This window comes from Dendrobates tinctorius, unplaced genomic scaffold, assembly GCF_039654945.1.
Source record: "Dendrobates tinctorius isolate UK_male_01 unplaced genomic scaffold, ASM3965494v1 ptg000079l, whole genome shotgun sequence".
Taxonomy (NCBI): Eukaryota; Metazoa; Chordata; class Amphibia; order Anura; family Dendrobatidae; genus Dendrobates; species Dendrobates tinctorius.
The window spans coordinates 1,778,499-1,797,749 of NW_027361747.1; the positions used below are offsets into that span (position 1 = coordinate 1,778,499).

Below are 19,251 nucleotides of genomic sequence, written 5' to 3' on the forward strand. Positions count from 1 at the left end.
TGGGGTGCACATTACGAAGACTGGAAAATATGTATTTGGAAGTCGCCTTGCTACACTTGTAAGGAGAGCTTTAAACTAGAACAACATGGGAAGGGAAGCAAAAGACCAGAAAAAGCTGACAAATGCTATTGAGAACTCTGCTATTAGAAGTGGAAAGGAAGAACAAAGACAAAATAATCTAATTAATAAAAATATTGGAGAAAGAGAAACCAATCACAAACTAAAATGTTTCTATACTAATGCACAAAGCATGGGCAACAAACAAGGAGAATTGGAACTACTAACACAGGAAAAGAAATATGATGTCATTGGAATCACTGAAACTTGGTGGGAAAATACACATGATTAGAATACAAGACTAGAAGGATACAACTTATTTGCAAGAAACAGACTTGATAAAGGAGGAGGGGGTGTCGCATTGTATGTTAGAAACGCGTATATCTGCACAGAGATTGAAGCTTCAGAGACTGGGAGTTCTGTGAAAACTGTTTGGGTAAGAATACAAGGACAGGACAATGGAAAGGACACCATTGTAGGCATTTACTACAGGCCGCCTGTGCAAGCTGAAGATATGGATGAACTCTTTATGCATCAAATGGCCAAATTCTCCAAAAAATATGACATAGTTGTCATGGGAGATTTCAACTATCCAGACATTTGTTGGGAATCTCTCTCAGGCAAAACTAACAGGTCAAGGAAATTCTTATCTTCTCTTGCTGACAACTTTATCTTCCAAAAGGTAGGGGAGAAAACAAGGGGAACTGCTACCTTGGATCTAATCCTTATAAACAGGGAAGAAATGGTTGAGGAGGTAAAAGTGGCTGGGACCCTAGGAGGTAGCGACCATGCTATTTTAGAATTTTGGATAACTAGAGGAGGAAGACCTGTGAAGACTCCGACGTCAAGGTTAGATTTCAGAAAGGCAGATTTTAAGGGATTCAGAAAGAGAATTGGAGGGATCCAATGGCTGGATATCCTTTCCAGGAAGGATGGGAAATCTTGAAAAATGAAATTCTCAAACCACAATTGTTAACAATTCCGAAAAGAGGGAAGAATAGGAAGCATCTAAGGAAACCAGGATGGATGAACACAGAACTTAAGCACATGCTAAAAAGGAAGAAAAAAATGTTAATAAAATGGAAAGAGGGAGGCATATCTAAAGAAGAATATAATGCTGTCTGCAGAACCTGCAGGGCACAAATCAGATTATCTAAAGCTGAAAATGAATTGAGGCTTGCAAGAGATATCAAAAGCAATAATAAAGGATTTTGGGGATATGTCAAAAGTAAAAGAAAAGTCAAAGATGCTATAGGATTTTTACAGGATGAAAATGATGAAATGGTAAGACAGGATGTTGAGAAGGCCAAACTTTTAAATTCCTATTTTGCATCTGTTTTCTCTCAGAAAGGAAATGTAACACCAACTGTTTTTCACTGTCCTATTAAGGGAATAGAAGAATCCAGGATAGCTATAAACAGAAAGATAGTGAGGAAACACTTAGTTAACCTAAATGAATTCAAGTCTCCAGGTCCAGATGAATTACACCTCAGAGTACTGAAGGAGATAGCAGAAGAAATTTTTGAACCTCTCTCCATAATCTTTGAAAATTCTTGGAGAACAGGAGAAGTCCCAGAAGACTGGAGAAGAGCAAATGTTGTTCCTATCTTCAAAAAGGGGAAGAAGGTGGACCCAGGCAACTATAGGCCGGTGAGTCTGACTTTTATACCAGGAAAGATCTTTGAACCAATTATTAAACAACATGTATGTCAGTACCTGGATAAGAATGAAGTGATTAAACAGAGTCAGCATGGGTTTGTAACTAATAAGTCATGTCAGATTAACTTAATTTCCTTCTATGATGGAATCACTGATTGGGTGGATCAAGGAAATGCTGTAGATATAGTATATCTTGACTTCAGCAAAGCATTTGACAAAGTATCTCATACAATCCTTATTGAAAAAATGACTAAGTATGGAATGGACAAGGCAACTGTTAGGTGGATTCTTAACTGGCTTAGTGATCGGACCCAAAGAGTGGTCGTAAATGGCTGCACATCCAGTTGGAAGAATGTCTCAAGTGGAGTACCACAGGGCTCTGTCCTGGGCCCTGTATTGTTCAACATCTTTATCAACGATTTAGATGAAGGAATTGAGGGTAAACTGATTAAATTTGCTGATGACACAAAGCTAGGAGGGATAGCTAATACTAGAGAAGAGAGAGCGAGGATTCAAAAAGATATAAATAAACTGGAGAAGTGGGCAGCAACTAACAGAATGGTTTTTAACAGGGAAAAATGCAAAGTACTACATCTGGGCAATAAAAATGAAAAAAGCATATACAGAATGGGAGGAATAGGGCTAAGCAACAGCACATGTGAAAAAGACTTGGGTATACTAATAGATCACAGACTGAATATGAGTCAACAGTGTGATGCAGCAGCAAAAAAGGCACATGCAATTCTAGGATGTATTAACAGAAGCATACAGTCTAGATCACGTGAAGTCATTATTTCCCTCTACTCCTCTTTGGTCAGACCTCATCTGGAATATTGTGTCTAGTTTTGGGCACCACATTTTAAAAAAGACATCATGAAACTGGAGCAAGTTCAGAAAAGAGCGACCAGAATGGTGACCGGTCTGCAAACCCTGTCTTATGAGGAAAGGTTGCAGGATTTGGGAATGTTTAGTTTGCAAAAGAGAAGACTGAGAGGAGACTTAATAGCTGTCTACAAATATCTAAAGGGCTGTCACATTGTAGAAGGATCAACTTTATTCTCATTTGCACAAGGAAGGACTAGAAGCAATGGGATGAAACTGAATGGGAGGAGACACAGATTAGATATTAGAAAAAACTTTTTGACAGAGTGATCAATGAGTGGAACAGGCTGCCACGAGAAGTGGTGAGTTCTCCTTCAATGGAAGTCTTCAAACAGAGGCTGGACAGACATCTGACTGGGATGATTTAGCGAATCCTGTTTGAGCAGGGGGTTGGACCAGATGGCCCAGGAGGTCCCTTCCAACTCTACGATTCTATGATTCAGAGTCAAAAACCACAAGCAAACGACCACAGTATGTGAATATGCACTTATTGTCATTATACTTACACCCTACAAATATGAAATTCTATAAGTAATTCTTAAAGGGAATCTGTCAGCAGGTTTTTTTTCTATGTAATCTGAAGACAGCATGTTGTAGGGGTTAAAACAGATTTCAGCAATGCCTTTCTTATCAATCTCCTTGGTTTTGTTTGCTGGCAATGATTGTTTTAGCACTTGTAGCTTATCATTGCTCAGACAAAACAGCTCTCCTGGTCTGACACGCCCCCTACTGTGATAGACAGCTCATGGTCTATGGACATTTTATATACAGGGCCTGGTGTGGGCGAGGCTAGCTTCCTCAGCTCTGCTTCTTTGCTAGATCTAAAAACTCTAGATTGTGTCAGAAAGGCTTTACTCAGAAAACTAAGTGATACATCGTTAGATTCAGCTTCTCTTTGCCTACACCAGGCTGCTTTCAGATGAGGCAGCAAAAACCTGCTGACAGATTCCTTTCAGTTTTTGCATGTTATTTACCTATGGGTCATTTTTAGGACTATTGATTTTATAATAAGCATATTACGTCCACCATCCGACCGTTACAGAGTTAGCAGAACCATACCTGGATACTTTATAGATGAAATGATTCTACTAACAACAGTGTATTCCTCAGCCAGATGAGGCTGTTCCCTGATGTAGTGACACTGGCACATAAGTCTATTTTATAACAATTAATTATATCCTTCCCTGACAGCCCTGTACACCCAGTCCCTCTGCGCCCAATTTAATTTGCACCTACACAAAGCTCCAATGTATTCATAGTCAGCCCTGCTTAGAGCAGTCCTAACCCCAGGATGATCTGTTGTATATGCCACAAGGACAATAGGTTCTCTTATATTGGTGTGAGGCCACAAGTCATAAATGTTAGAAATTAAAAAAATGTATTAAAAAGATCAGGAACGTTAAGTTGCTAATACTAGAGATGATTAAAAAGAGAAAAAAAATCTATCCTCTGAAAAATGCATGCATTGAACTTTGACATGCTACATAGAATAAATTTCATAGGCATGTGCTCAGCAATGGAAGACAGCTAATAAACTGTGATTTTATGAGGCCAGTATCAGTTAGTCAGCAGAAGATGGATTCAAAGGTTGCTTAATAGTGATGAGCGAACATGCTTGGATTAGGAGTTATCAGAGCATGCTAAGGCGCTAACCGATTGTCTTCGGCGTGCTTGGAAATGCTGTTCGAGTCCCCACAGCTGCATGTATCGCAGCTGTTAGTCAGCCGCAACACATGCAGAAATTGCCGCTAGGCATGTTTTGTGGTTGTCAAACAGCTGCGAGACATGCAGCAAAACTGACTAGAACTTTTTTTGAACACTCCGAAGACACTCTCATAGTACATGAACGCCATATCTAAGGGAAGCATAAGAGAAAGACAGGATCCTTTTAACCCCAGCCTCTTTTCACCTTCCTGACCAAGCCACTTTTTTTTTTTCAATTCTGACCAGTGTCTCTTTATAAGGTAATCACTCTGAAACGCTTCAACGGATCCCACTGATTCTGAGATGTTTTTTTTCCTGACACTGTTGTACTTCATATTAGTGGTAAATTTAGGTTGATATGATTTGCATTTATTGATGAAAATTAGTGATGGCGAGTATACTCCTTGCTCGGGTTTTCACGAGCATGCTCGGGTGTCCTCCGAGTATTTTGGTGTGCTCGGAGATTTAGTTTTTGTAGCCTCAGCTGCATGATTTGCGACTTTTAGGCAGGCTGAATACATGTGGGAACTCCCTAACAAACAGGCATTCCCCACATGTATTCAGGCTGGCTAGCAGCCGCAAATTATGCAGATGAGACGACGAAAACTAAATATCCGAGCAAGCCAAAATACTCGGAGGACACCCGAGCATGCTCGGAAAAACCCGAGCAACAAGTATATTCGCTCATCACTAATGAAAATATCAAAAGATTGACTGACAATTTTGACATTTCCAAACTTTCAATTTTGAAGCCCTTAAACATATAGTTAAACCACACAAAATAGCTAATTAATAACATTTCTCACATGTCCACTTCATATCTATATCATTTTTAAACCATCATTTTTATTTTGCTAGGAAGTTAAAAGGGTTAAAAAGTTTATCAGCAATATCCCATTTTTCCAACAAAATTTTCAAATCTATTTTTTTTTTTAGGGACCACCTCACATTTGAAGTGGCTTTGAAGGCCCTACGGGACAAGTGGCTTTGAAGGCCCTACGGGACAAAAATACCGAAATAGTGACACCATTTTAAAAACTACACCCCTCAAAGTGCTCTAAACCCATTGGGGGTTTCATTAAAATAAAAGCAACGTGGAAGGAAAAAAATGAAAGTTTTACATTTTTCCAACAAAATATTGATTTAGTCCCAAAGTTTGCATTTTCAAAAGACTACTAGGGGAAAACGGACCATACAATTTGTTGTGTAGTTTCTCCTGAGTACGTCAACACCTCATATCTGATGGAAAACTACTGCTTGGGCTCATGGCAGGGCTTGGAAGAGAAGGAGCACTCTAACGTCTGAAGGGCAAAATTGGCTAGATGCCATGTCGCATTTGCACAGCCCCTGTGCCTAAAAAGTTGAAAGCCCCTACAAGTGACCCCATTTTGGAAACTACACCCCCCAAGGAACTTATGTACAGGTGTGGTGAGCACCTTGAACTCTCAGGTGCTTCACAGAATTTTTAATTAACATTGAGCAGTAAAAATGACAAAATAATGAGTTGGAGAGGTGGACAAAAAAAGAGTTTGTTATACATTCACTTTTACAAAAGTCCGAAAAAAAAAAAAAAAAGTACAATGGGATCACACAGTACAATGGTTGGCTGTTAATCTAAAACTGAAGAACAAATGGATGCTATATTTCGATTCAACCAATCTTGTGCTACGTGGTCTCATAGATCACAAGAGTTATTAGACCTAATTTCAGGAATTTATGGCCCATAGAACTTACATGATTATTTTCAAGGTTTTCCAATAAAGTTGAGTCCTGAAAGCCCTCGAGATCACTGCTTGGTGGTTCATGCCTGAAATGGAAAAAATACCGAAATCAGTATCACAACTCCCCGTTACAAGTAACAGTTAATATAGAGCATAATCCTTAGTGGTGACCACTTCTATTACACAACCCAACATGCACGCACTAACACAAAAGGCGTACATGTTCTTCAGAGGAGTGCAAATCGCCTCTACAAAGAGGAAGAGAAAAGGATTTCCTAATGTCACCATTTGGAGGTAGCAATCCAAAAAGGTAAGAAGATTCTTTTAACGATATAAATCCAAAACAGAATCATCTCCAAAATGAAAAGAACTCCCTTTGCATGCAGCTATTTTGTGAGGTAAAATATGATAATGGTATATAGGAGATCGCGATGGGTCGTTCTCGATCGATCAGACGCAAAGAGCGGCTCCCTTCTGCAAATTATGGGATCGCTTGCAGTTTCTGGTTGGCTCTCAACCAGGGTTTTCGAACACATTGAACTACAGTGATTTTACCTTATATATGTTGTCACCTGCGTGTGGACATTTTCTAGGGTTCCATCTTAGATTTAAAGGTGCCAACTCTTTTCAGTGAGTGGAGACACATGATCTAGCTCACCAGAGTCTGACTGCCCATCACAAGAGAGTGAGGCCTTTGAAAGAGGTCTATTTGTAGAGCACCAAGCTAACGTAGGGAGACTTCTAGGACTGGTAATGCTCCCGGGGATAAAAAGCTATCCAGATAGGCTACTCAAAGAAGGACTATAGTTCCTCAATGATCCTGAATGGAAAGTAGAGAACAAGCAGTAACTTTCACTCTGAAAGTGTTCATGTCTTGCATAGACGGCCATTCATCGCAATGGCCAATCATTTAATGCTACAACTTGAATTGTTTGTTGGAGGTGACTGGAGTGAAACCTGATCGCTATGGCAGTGGATAGGTAATCCCTTTATTTCTCTTTAAAATCAAGCTGCCCGATCCATATCTTCCTTGACTTCACTTGTTTGGGAGAGTCAGGAGGTCCCCATACAATTCAGCTTTAGCCTTTGTTGCCCCAGCTGTTGGGAGGCCTTCGCTCCTAGAATGTCCTGATGTTTAGGGGCTTCTCACTCGTGTGGTGCACCACAAACAAGATGAAGTGGCAATGCTGCTCCCTGTATTTGCCCTCACAGTAAAGGGACTGTTCCTATGATTTCTGGGTTGCGCTATGTGTGCGATACTTGATTGACCAAAATAAGCTGTAACTCTGACAAACGTGTCAACAGTGGAGGATTTTACAATTCAAAATGCCATTTCTGCTATCAAAAATATCTGAACCTTGTTATAAAACTTATGGACTATAATGTACAGAGGCTTGCAAAAGTATTCGCCCTTTTTTTTTTTTTTTTTTTTTTTTACCAATCTTGTTACATTACAACCTGTGTTTAAATATTTCTGTAGTCTGATTTGCGTGTGATGCATCAAAAGTTTAAATTGGTTAAGTGAGAGAAATATAGGTATGAATTTAATTTATGGGATCAAATAACTAAAAATTGACATGTGCATATGTATTTCACCCCTTTTGCTATGAAGCACCTAAAACTTTCTGATGCAAGCAATTACCGTCATAAGTCACATGCTTAGAGAAAGGAAGTTCACCTGTGTGCAATCTGTCACATGGTCTGTCAGTATACACTTTACCTTTTCTGAAAGGCCACAAAGACTGCAACACCACTAAGCAAGAGACACCACTAACCAAACAATACCATGAAGACCAAAGAGATCTCCAAACAAGTCAGGGACAAAGTTGTTGAGAAGTTCAAGTCTGGTATATTTTCATAACCCAACCAGAACGCTGCTGCTCCCCCGGAGCACCATCAAATCCATTATCATCAAATGGAAAGAACATGATTCCTCAACAAACCTGCCAAGAGAGGGCCAACCACCAAAACTTTCTGCCCAGTAAAGGCGGTTATTACTCAGAGAAGCAGCACAGAGACCAAAGGTAAGTTTGAAGGAGCCGCAGAGTTCCCAAGCAGAGACTGGAGTACCTTATGTCCATACGACCACAATAAGCTGTACACTTCATAGAGGAGGCCTTTGTGGAAGAGTGGGCGTAAAAAAAGCCTGTACTTACACACAAAAATTGTAAAGCTCTGTTTGAGTTTGCTGTGGATAGATGAGACCAAAATTTAACTTTTTGGCCACTAAGGTAAATGCTGTCTGTCATGAAACCAACACAGATCATCACCCCAAGAACATCATCCCCACAGCGAAACATGGTGGTGGCAGCATCACGCTTTGGGCATGTTTTTTGGCAGCAGGGTGGGGCAAAATGGTCTAAGTTGAGGGGAAGATGGATGGTGTGAAATACAGAGATATTCTTGGACAAAACTTGTTTAAGTTTGTTAGTTATTTAAGACTGGGATGGAGGTTCACCTTCCAAAACAATGACCCAAAGCATAATGCTAAAGCAACACTTGAGTGGTTTAAGGAAAAACATGTAAATGTTTTGGAGAGACCTACTCAAAGCCCAAACCGCATTCTAATTGAGAATCTGTGGTCAGACTTGAAGATTGCTGTCTACCAGAGGAAACCATCCAACATGAAAGAGCTGGAGCAGTTTTGCCTTGAGGAATGGGCAAAAATCCCAGTGGCAAGATGTGGAAAGCTCAAAGAGACTTATCAAAAGTATCAAAAGAAACATGTAGCTGTAATAGCTGAAAAAAGGAAGCTATATAAACTACTGACTTTGGGGGGGGGGGGGGGGAATAATTATGCACACTGAAATTTTCAGTTATTTTGTCCTATTTGTTGTTTGCTTCACAATAAAAAGAAAAACAAATGTTCACAGCTCTAAGCATGTTCTTTACAAGATCTGCTTCAATCCCTCAAAAAAAAAAAAAAAAAGTGAAATTCTAAATTGTGCGGTAGCAAAACACAAAAAAATGACAGGGGGGTAAATACTTTTGCAAGTCACTGTAAATAAATGTAGCCTGTATTGCTTGGCTGGGAATAGTTAGATAATACATTAGCTAATATCGCCATAGTTCTGATATGAAAGAGGCCATGACGCTGAAGTGGTCTGAAAAGTCAACCCATTAATGGTGCACGTTACGTAAACTGACTCCAGATGTGGTCACAGCACAAGGGCCCTGCAAATCTTCTACCTGCTGGCATTCCTGGCATCTTCTGATTAGCAAGACCGATGCAACGTCATGCCGGTCTCTCGCCTTAATCATGACATCGCGTTAGGCCGACTAATCAGAAGCAGCCCTGTGGAGAAGGATCTGGTCCGCGGCCATACACTCCGGCCAGAGTCTTGTCAATCTTTTTGCTCCATTCTAATGACTACAAAACAGGCATTTTTATTGCAATTTCCTTAGCACCTATAAGAGAGGAGTGTATACACCTACGTAGTAATAAGTATATACAAACTGCTCATGTGCAAGTGTGGGAGGGCAAAAAATGCCCTTTTTAAAATAAATAGCTTTTATTTGACATTTTGATAACAGATGGAACAAAGTTTCCCCACTTTACAGTGTAGCTAACTTTTTTTTGCCTCCAAAAAGGTTTTTTTTTTTTTTTTTAAGGTTTCCCTTTTCCTTCGCTCTGTGCAGAGGCCCAGACTTTCCATTGAGTTTGTACACTGGGTCTCAGGACCTGGATTCTACCGATGAAGAGCATGTGAAATGGGGTTAAATGCGGGAAGAAAAATTACCAATTCATAGGTTCATTTTAAATGAGACATTACATAAAAAATAAACTAATAATAATCACAAAAAGTTGATCTATACTTCTATGTTCGGATTTCCATACAAATAAAAAAGCATAAAAAGAAACAAAAAAATAAACACCTGGAGAGCGCTTAGCTAACGCCTATGTGTGGGGCCAGGAATATATATTTTTTTGGTGGAATATCATCATCTCTGGTCCGAAGTTCAGATTCTTGCTGCGGCTTGAGTCATCCATTTCTTTTCTGTGATGCGTTTGGACTATTTCCCATGTTTAATATTATGGAGTATGTCATGGGCAGCATTAAGAAACAAGAATTTGTACCTTTTGAGCTATTTGCACTAACTTTTTTTTAAGTTAGTCTTCATGTATTTATAATAATATGAAGAGGACTATGGGGGCAGTTCACACAACATTTTTTTATGCGGAAAAATCAGACACAGCAAATTTGTAATTTGTTCTACCACGGATCCCCACGCTGAACCTAGTGAGGCTAATAAATGTCTGGATACCTTCATAGATGGATGTTATGAATAATGTTGGTGAGTGATTATAAAAATTTGCACTTTTGCAATTCATTGCTTCTTATAATTTACAGTTGTTTTGGGAGACTAACACTTTTTTTTAATCTTTACAGCTCATGGCCTAGCACAGACCTGGGCAAAGTGTGGCCGTAGGACACATCCGGCCCTCTGGCTGTTCCAGCCCGGCCAGAGGACCAAGACAATAAAGGGCTGGAAAAGTGGCCCTCATGCTGCACCATGCCTTCCCCTGGCATCTGTCAGCTGTCACCGCTATCCGCATACACGGGATGATGAAATTTCATGACGTCAGCTGTGTACTGCAGAGGCAATGCATCGGAGAGAGCAGAGCGTATGGGATGGGATGTATGTCTATAGGAGACTATGTGGAGAGCTCATACTGTATATAGGAGGCTGTGTGGGGGCTCATGCTATATATTGGAGGCTATGTGGGGGCTCATACTGTATAGAGGAGGCAATGTGGGGCGCATACTGTACATATGAGGCAATGTGGGCCCATACTGTGTATAGAGGGGCCATTTTGTATATAAACTATGTGGGAGCACATACTGTATATAGGAAGCAATGTGGGCGCTCATACTGTACATATGAGGCAATGTAGGCTTCATACTGTATATATGAGACAATGTGGGCTCATACTGTGTATAGAGGGGCCATGTTGTTTATAAACTATGTGGGAGCACATACTGTATATAGGAGGCAATGTGGGCGCTCATACTGTATATAGAGGGGCTATGTGGGGGCTTATTGTATATAAGAGGCTAGGTGGGGCTCATTCTATATATAGGAGGCTATGTGGGGCTTATACTATATATAGGAGGCCATGTGGGAGCTCATATTGCATATTGGAGGCTATGTGGAGGCTCATACTGTATATACGAGGCTAGGTGGGGGCTCACTGCATATAGTAGACTAAGGGGCTCATACTGTATATTGGGTTACTGTATATAAGAGGCTAGGTTGGGCTCATTCTATATATAGGCGGCTATGTGGGGTTTATACTATATATAGGAGGCCATGTGGGAACTCATACTGTATATAGGAGGCTATGTGGGGGCTCATTGTATATAGGAGGCTAGGTGGGGCTCATTCTGTATATAGGAAGCTGTGTGGGGGCTTATACTATATATAGGAGGCCATGTGGGGGCTCATACTGTATGTATGAGGCTAGGTGGGGTCTCACTTTATATAGACTAGGTGGGGGCTCATACTGTATATACGAGGCTAGGTGGGGGTTCATACTGTATATAAGGGTTATTGTATATAGGAAGCTAGGTCAGGCTCATTCTTTATATAGGAGGCTATGTGGGACCTCATACTGTATATACAAGGCTATGTGGGGGCTCACTGTATATAGGAGGCTATGTAGGGGCTCATTCTTTATCTAGGAGGCTATGTGGGACCTCATACTGTATATAGAAGGTTATATGCGGGCTCATACAATATCTGGAGGTCTGTGTGCGGGTTCATTCGATATATAGAGGGCTGTGTATAGGCTCATATGGTACAGTATATAGGGGGATGTCAGCATACTTAATTCTGCTCAATAAGAAGTGATAACATTAATATGGTACAATATTTGTGGTATGTCCTGATGAAGGGGTCACCTGAACCCTGAAACGGGTAGAATAAACCACTCTGAAACCTCTACAATTTTTGGAATTCTTCTCGCGGCAGCGCGGGGATGATCTTTCCTTCCTACCTAAGTGTAAACATTAATATAGAATAATTAAAATTAAATGCAATATCTTAATATAAATATTGAGAATAATTAATTTCAGTCTATTGATTTGGCTCTCCACAACAGTCACGGTCTCATGTGGCCCCTTAGGAAAATCAATTGCCCACCCCTGGCCTAGGAGACCGACCACAGCTGCAGTTTAGTTTGTAAGCACTGTGCTGACGATGGCTGTGGTTAGGAGGTAACCGCGCGCTTCAACAAAGTGTTAATATCTCAAGAACGGCTGAAAATTTTAACAAGCAGCAAATTACCAAATCGCTTGTATTTACAAGGACTATCCAAAAATACCCATAAATGAACAGCACTGAAATCCACGGGTATCACAATTTAGGCTGTTTTCATACAGATTTTAGGGCTGAAAATGTGCCAGAATCAGTGTGTAAAGAAATGTCAACTTTTATAAAATAAGCAATAAACCTCCTAAACTTTACGGGCACAAGTAGATCTTACACAATGTCTCACCAACACCATAGGATATATTCTACATGTGCGTCGTTTATGTAATCACGCAGTGAAAAGCAAAGAGGCGGCAACTGAACAGATTGGACTCGTACACCAGAGTCCTCGCAGACGGCTCAGGGATAATTACACTCTGAAGAGCTCCGCAAGGGACAGATGTTACAAAATCACTTTAATTTGCGCTGCGACCTCCGGAGCTCTTGTTTTTAAGAAACATCTTAAACAAATAATTCCACGTTCATTTTTCAAAAAGCGATTAAAGAAGTGCTGCCATCTTCTAGGTGGACTCCTGCATTGAGCTGCATGTACAGTCCGGTCCAGAAATATCTCTACAGTGACCGAATCTTTGTGATTTCAGCTCTGCAGGCCATTATTTTGTAATTAAAATGAACCTACTGAGATACAATTGAAGTGCAGACTTTCAGGTTTAATTAAAAGGATTGAACAAAAATATCCTGTGAGACATTTAGGAATTGCAATCATTTTTCTACAAACTGACAAGTCTGCAGTCACGCTGGTTTTTGAGCAGAGACCGGAGGGTATGTATGTGTTATCCATACTCCCTATCAGAACATGTCCAATCCCTACACTTAAACGGAGCAAGGCGACTCCCTCTTGTTGGCCACGCCTACTGGACAGCCGAAACACTAGTCGGGCATGGACTCCCTCAATACAAGTGTAGGTAGTCGGGTCACGCCCACGAGTCAGGCTCTGGCCTGGAGTATGCATAACTCATAACATACCCTCCAGTCCCGACTAAGAAACAGTCAGATCGCCGCATCGCACCGTGCTTTCGCTGGGGGGATTCATAAGTCTGCAGTCACACACAGAGTGACTGCACACTAAACAATTTGGACTGGTCAACCCTTTAAGAATGTGAAATGCTGCTTCATGGGGCTGAGATCTGGTGACTGTTTTGGTCATTGTAGAATATTCCACTTCTGTGCCTTAAACTCCTGGCTTGCTTTCACAGGTTTGGGTCATTGTCCACCTGTAAAGTGAAGCGCCGTCCAATCAAACTTAATGCATTTGGCCGAATCGGAGCAGAAAGTATCGCCCTGTACCCTTCAGAATTCATCCGGCTGCTTCTGTCTTCACTCACATCATCAATAATCACTAGTGACGTGGTGCCATTGGAAGCCACTGATGCCCGCGCCATCTCACTGCCTCCACCATGTATTACAGAGGATGTGCTGTGCTTTGGATCATGAGCCATTCTCAACCCTCTCTATACTTTCGTCTTCCCATCATTCAGGTACAAGTTGATTTTAGTTTCACCTGTCCAAAGGATGCTTTTCCAGAACTGGGCTGGCTTCTTTAGATTTTTTTTTTGGACATGTCTAATCTGGCCTATTTTTAAGGTCGATTAATGGAATGCACCTTGTAGTTAACCCTCTATATTTTCTCTCATGAATTCTTCTCTTTATGGTAGATTTAGACACTGAAGCACCAACTTCCTGGGATGTGTTCTTCACTTGAGTGGATGTTGTGAAGGGGTTTCTCTTCACCATTCAAAGGATTCTTCGATCATCCACCACTGTTGTCTTCCACGGACGTCCCAGCCTTTTTGAGTTCCCAAGCTCACCCCACTGTGCTCTTTATTTGCAGCATGTACCAAACTGTTGATTTGGTCACTCCTAACACTTCAGCTGTGTCTCTGAAGGATTTCTTTTTCTTCTGCGTAATGATGGTCTATTTCACTTCCATTGAGCGCTCCATTGACCGCATATTGTGGGTTCACAGCAACAGCTTCCAAATGCAAATGCCACACCTGAAATCAACTCCAGACTGCTTAATTGAACAATTAATGTTGGAATAGCCCATACAGTCCTATAACAAGCAGGGCTGTGGAGTCAGTAAGCCAAACCTCTAATGTCGACTCAAGACTCCTCAATTACCATGACACAGACTCCAACTCCACAGCCCTGATAACAAGCATTTTAGATAATTGTCCATTCACAATTGCTCCCTTTAAAAAAGGCAGCTATATATTCAAGAGCTGTAATTCCTAAACCCTTACTCCAATTAGGATGTGAATACCCTCAAACTAAAGCTGAGAGTCTGTATCTTAAATATATTTTGGAAAATGGCCAAAATATCTAAACTGTTAACTATAAAAGAGCACTTCAGTATTGCATCTATAAAAAAGTAACTTTATTCCCCATTTACATGACTCCTAACATGCTGGAGAAGACAAGCACAATGCACGCATGCAACAGAGGGAGGCCTGCCCCGCTTACCAGTCATCTTCACAATACCTATTGTCCTCCAGGTCTGGACAGTGACTGCACAAGAAGGAAAGAGGAAAAGCATTGCCCTGGGGAATTAAAGTCACTGAGCAGCATTACACAGAAAAAGGGTGAGGCCGCAATCAGACATTCAGTTTTTACATTGTTTTCTATCCATATTTTTTTCACGGATTGAAAACATACCCATTATAATCTAAGAGGCTGTTCACACGTGTTTTTTGCAGACCGTGTGTCTGCAAAAAAACAAAGCAAGCGGAGGTATTGCAATTCTTGTATACAAAAACAGACGTCTGAATGCGGCTTTGGTCCCGATGTTCTCGCTTTTGCCACCAATTGGTCATATACATTAGTGATTTACTCTATTCCACTGCTCACTTTCACGGTTGTAGCTCCCTAAGGCTAGAGCATAAAACCCAAACCGGTCATAGGAGAGGATTACTGATCACATATCAATGGTCAGAAGACTAAAAGACAGGAAACACTAACATTAAAAGAAACGGTTATCAATCAGAAAATTATTATAGCGAAAATTGTAGAAAGGAACGGCACTCACTGGGTAGTGTAGTCAAGGCTTTATTATAAAAGCATATCAGCGGGAGGACGGGTGCAGGAAGGAAATAGCAACAGTTGTTAGAAGACCTCACAATGTGGACTAACCTTGCTATAGTCTTAACGAGTTTCATCCAATTGGAGAAGCGTTCGAAGTGCTGGCAACCGAGGCTGGAGGTTGGTTTAGTGTTCGTTGCCAGAGCACTGACCTCGGAGCGGACCTCTGGATCTGGTTGCTATTTTCTTCCTGCACCCGTTCTCCCGCTGATATGCTTTTATAATAAAGCCTTGACTACACTACCCGGTGAGTGCCGTTCCTTTCTACAATTTTCGCTACATGGATTAGCTAATTTTTCATGAATGTGCACCTAAGGGTAAAACAGTTTTACTGTCGGCTGCGTCTCTTGTATACACATTTCATGGCTCGGATGTGTGGAATAATGTGATGGTGCTTGCCTTCTATTTTAGGACTGTGCAGAAAATTATTATGTATAGCCAAGCCGAAAATATATACAGTATATTGCGGTATTAACATCCGTGGTATTAATGCGACTTATGATGTAGATCCGACAGTACAGTCTCTTAACAGACGCCATGTACCTCAATGGCCATTCTACCTTGAAAACGTTGTGCAATCCGTGGACAGCTTGTTGCAGGAGAGGAGTAAAACGATACAAAGATTCGTGGGAAGAAATTCAGTATAACATGTATGCTATTTAAATCCCAGCTCTTTCGATGCTCAGGAGTCCAATGGGAGGTCCTAATCTCTAACTGGCAGTCATTCTTGTACCCAAGTGCTTAAAAAGATTGCTGTCAATCACAAAGTAGGGCCGCCCATTGGACTCCACAGTATAGAAAGAGCAAGGACTTAAAAAAAAATAAAAAAATTATATTATAATATATATATATATATATATATATATATATATATATATATATACACACATACATACATACATATATATATATATATATATATATATATATATATATATATATATATATAGATATACACATACATACATTCATATATACATATACACACACACACACACACACACACACACACACACCGTATATACTCGTGTATAAGCCGAGATTTTCAGCCCATCTTTTTGGGCTGAAAGTCCCCCTCTCGGCTTATACACGAGTCATATACCGGGGGGGATCGGCAGGGGAGGGGGAGCGGGGGTGTCAGATCATACTCACCCTTCTCTGCAGCTCCCCTGCTTGTTCCATGTTGTCGGCGCTGCTCTCTTCATGGTTCAGCGGTCACGTGGTACCCGCTCATTAAATATGCGCATAGTCACCTGTCCTTGCGCTCTGCTGTCTTGCGTCCCCTGCAGTGACATTCAGGTCAGAGGGTGCTATCGCTCTCTGCCTGCACAGTCACTGCAGAGCGCAAGGCTGATGAGCAGGGGGCAGCGACTGAGGTGAGCATACAGGTTTTTTTTTTTTTTTGTAAGGGAGGCAGCGGCAGCAGCAACATGATGGGGCCACTCACTGTGGAAATAACTGGGGCCACTCACTGTGCAGAAAAGCTGGGGCCACTCACTGTGCAGAAAAGCTGGGGCCACTCACTGTGCAGAAAAGCTGGGGCCACTCACTGTGCAGAAAAGCTGGGGCCACTCACTGTGCAGAAAAGCTGGGGCCACTCACTGTGCAGAAAAGCTGGGGCCACTCACTGTGCAGAAAAGCTGGGGCCACAAACTGAGCAGATAACTGGGGCCACTCACTGTGCATCATAACTGGGGCCACTCACTGTGCATCATAACTGGGGCCACTCACTGTGCATCATAACTGGGGCCACTCACTGTGCATCATAACTGGGGCCACACACTGTGCATCATAACTGGGGCCACTCACTGTGCATCATAACTGGGGCCACTCACTGTGCATCATAACTGGGGCCACTCACTGTGCATCATAACTGGGGCCACTCACTGTGCATCATAACTGGGGCCACACACTGTGCATCATAACTGGGGCCACTCACTGTGCATCATAACTGGGGCCACTCACTGTGCATCATAACTGGGGCCACACACTGCAGATAACTGAGGCCACTCACTGTGCATCATAACTGGGGCCACACACTGCAGATAACTGAGGCCACTCACTGTGCACCCTCGGCTTATACACGAGTCAATAAGTTTTCCCGTTTTTTGTGGCAAAATTAGGGGGCTCGGCTTATACTCGAGTATATACGGTGTGTATATATATATATATATATATATATATATATATATATATATATATATATATATATATATATATATATATATATATATATATATATATATAAATAAATGTTTTCCAAAAGCATATATATATATATATATATATATATATATATATATATATATATATATATATATATATATATATATATATATATACACATATACACACACACACTGAAAGAGCAAGGACTTAAAAAAAAATAAATATATATATACACACATACATACATATACACACACACACTGTATATATATGTTATTGAATGTTTTCCAAAGACCTTCTGATGTTTGGAATTGAACCGGTTCTTGTCCCTGATGACGACCTTTTCAGCTCACTTCTGACATGGTTAGAAATGTAAATTGGGTGGTTATAGAAAAAAAAAAAAAAACCTCTTATAAGTGCTCTTTATGTAGCTGGATAATAGCGAGAAAATAGCAATTAGTAATAGTCAATTGTAAGACCTCAGAAGAAGTGCTTAAGGGAAAAAGAATATATATAGATGCTGGTAGCAATCTTAGTTCCAAGCTGAACAATCACAAAGATCCCTGAGGAAGAAGACAATTAGTCTTTGAAACATGTTGGAAAGTCCATTGGTCCCCGTCGCAACCACCAGCAAGTGAAACTGACGTGGTCATTTGTTGACTCACATCACGAAGGTCCTGTATACCTGGAGCAGCTCACAGACGCCGGGAGCACGAGAGGCCGCTCACGTCTGCTCCACAGCTGGAGGTACACTGACAGGAGGCTGCCACCGGCCGGGGCAGCCCCTGTAACTCGTCTATACCCCAGTGTACAAACCCCCCCCCTCCTTTTCCAAGCGCTGGAGCAAAAAGCGCTATTTTAACTTGCACCGCTTACTGGAGTGAGGACTTCGCATCGCATTATCTTTACAGGTACCGCTCTCTGACTTGTGCATTTACTATTGCGGCTACTTTGCACAGCCGTTCACAATTTGCAATTTGACTTTGACTTTTTTTTTTTTTAAGCTACTATCAGGGAGAATTACCCTGCAGTATATAACCTATTCAGTGATTTCAGGTTTTTACCCTCACTCATGCCTTTTTAGTTTGTGATTGTTCAGGTTGGAACTAAGATTGCCACCAGCATCTATATATATTCTTTTTCCCTTAAGCACTTCTTCTGAGGTCTTACAATTGACTATTACTAATTGCTATTTTCTCGCTATTATCCAGCTACATAAAGAGCACTTATAAGGGTGGTTTCACATTAGCGCTTTTTAAGCACACGCACGGCCGGGGGTAGCTCCGCCCCCGAGCCGGCTCTCTGCCCGGCGTGCCCGCCCCTTGCTTGTAGCGCCGCCTCCTAGCGCACAGCGGCGCCTGCGATCGGCGCACCCTATCTTTAGCATAGGGTGCGCAGATCGTGCGCAGGCCGTGCGCTAGTTGCGCTTTGACCTGCGCTGCGCACTTTTGACGGTGCGCCGTGCGCACCAAAATCAAACTTTTCGGATTTTGGCGCGCACGGCGCACCGTCAAAAGTGCGCAGGTCAAAGCGCAACTAGCGCACGGCCTGCGCACCCTATGCTAAAGATAGGGTGCGCCGATCGCAGGCGCCGCTGTGCGCTAGGAGGCGGCGCTACAAGCAAGGGGCGGGCACGCCGGGCAGAGAGCCGGCTCGGGGGCGGAGCTACCCCCGGCCGTGCGTGCGCTTAAAAAGCGCTAATGTGAAA

General features: G+C 41.6%; 1 protein-coding gene across 6 annotated transcripts in view; it reads right to left on the reverse strand.

Moving 5' to 3' along the window:
- The window catches only part of ATP8A1 (ATPase phospholipid transporting 8A1), a 311,188-nt gene that overhangs the window by 159,691 nt on the left and 132,246 nt on the right, over nucleotides 1-19,251 (reverse strand). For 4 of the 6 annotated variants that reach the window (XM_073583432.1, XM_073583430.1, XM_073583436.1 and 1 more), the window contains 2 exons: nucleotides 14,760-14,804; nucleotides 6,037-6,109 (listed from right to left, as the gene is read on the reverse strand). In XM_073583432.1, the coding sequence (XP_073439533.1) occupies nucleotides 6,037-6,109; nucleotides 14,760-14,804 (118 nt within the window). The remainder of the gene's footprint in view (nucleotides 1-6,036; nucleotides 6,110-14,759; nucleotides 14,805-19,251) is intronic. The other 2 variants (XM_073583434.1, XM_073583433.1) reach the window with 1 other exon arrangement.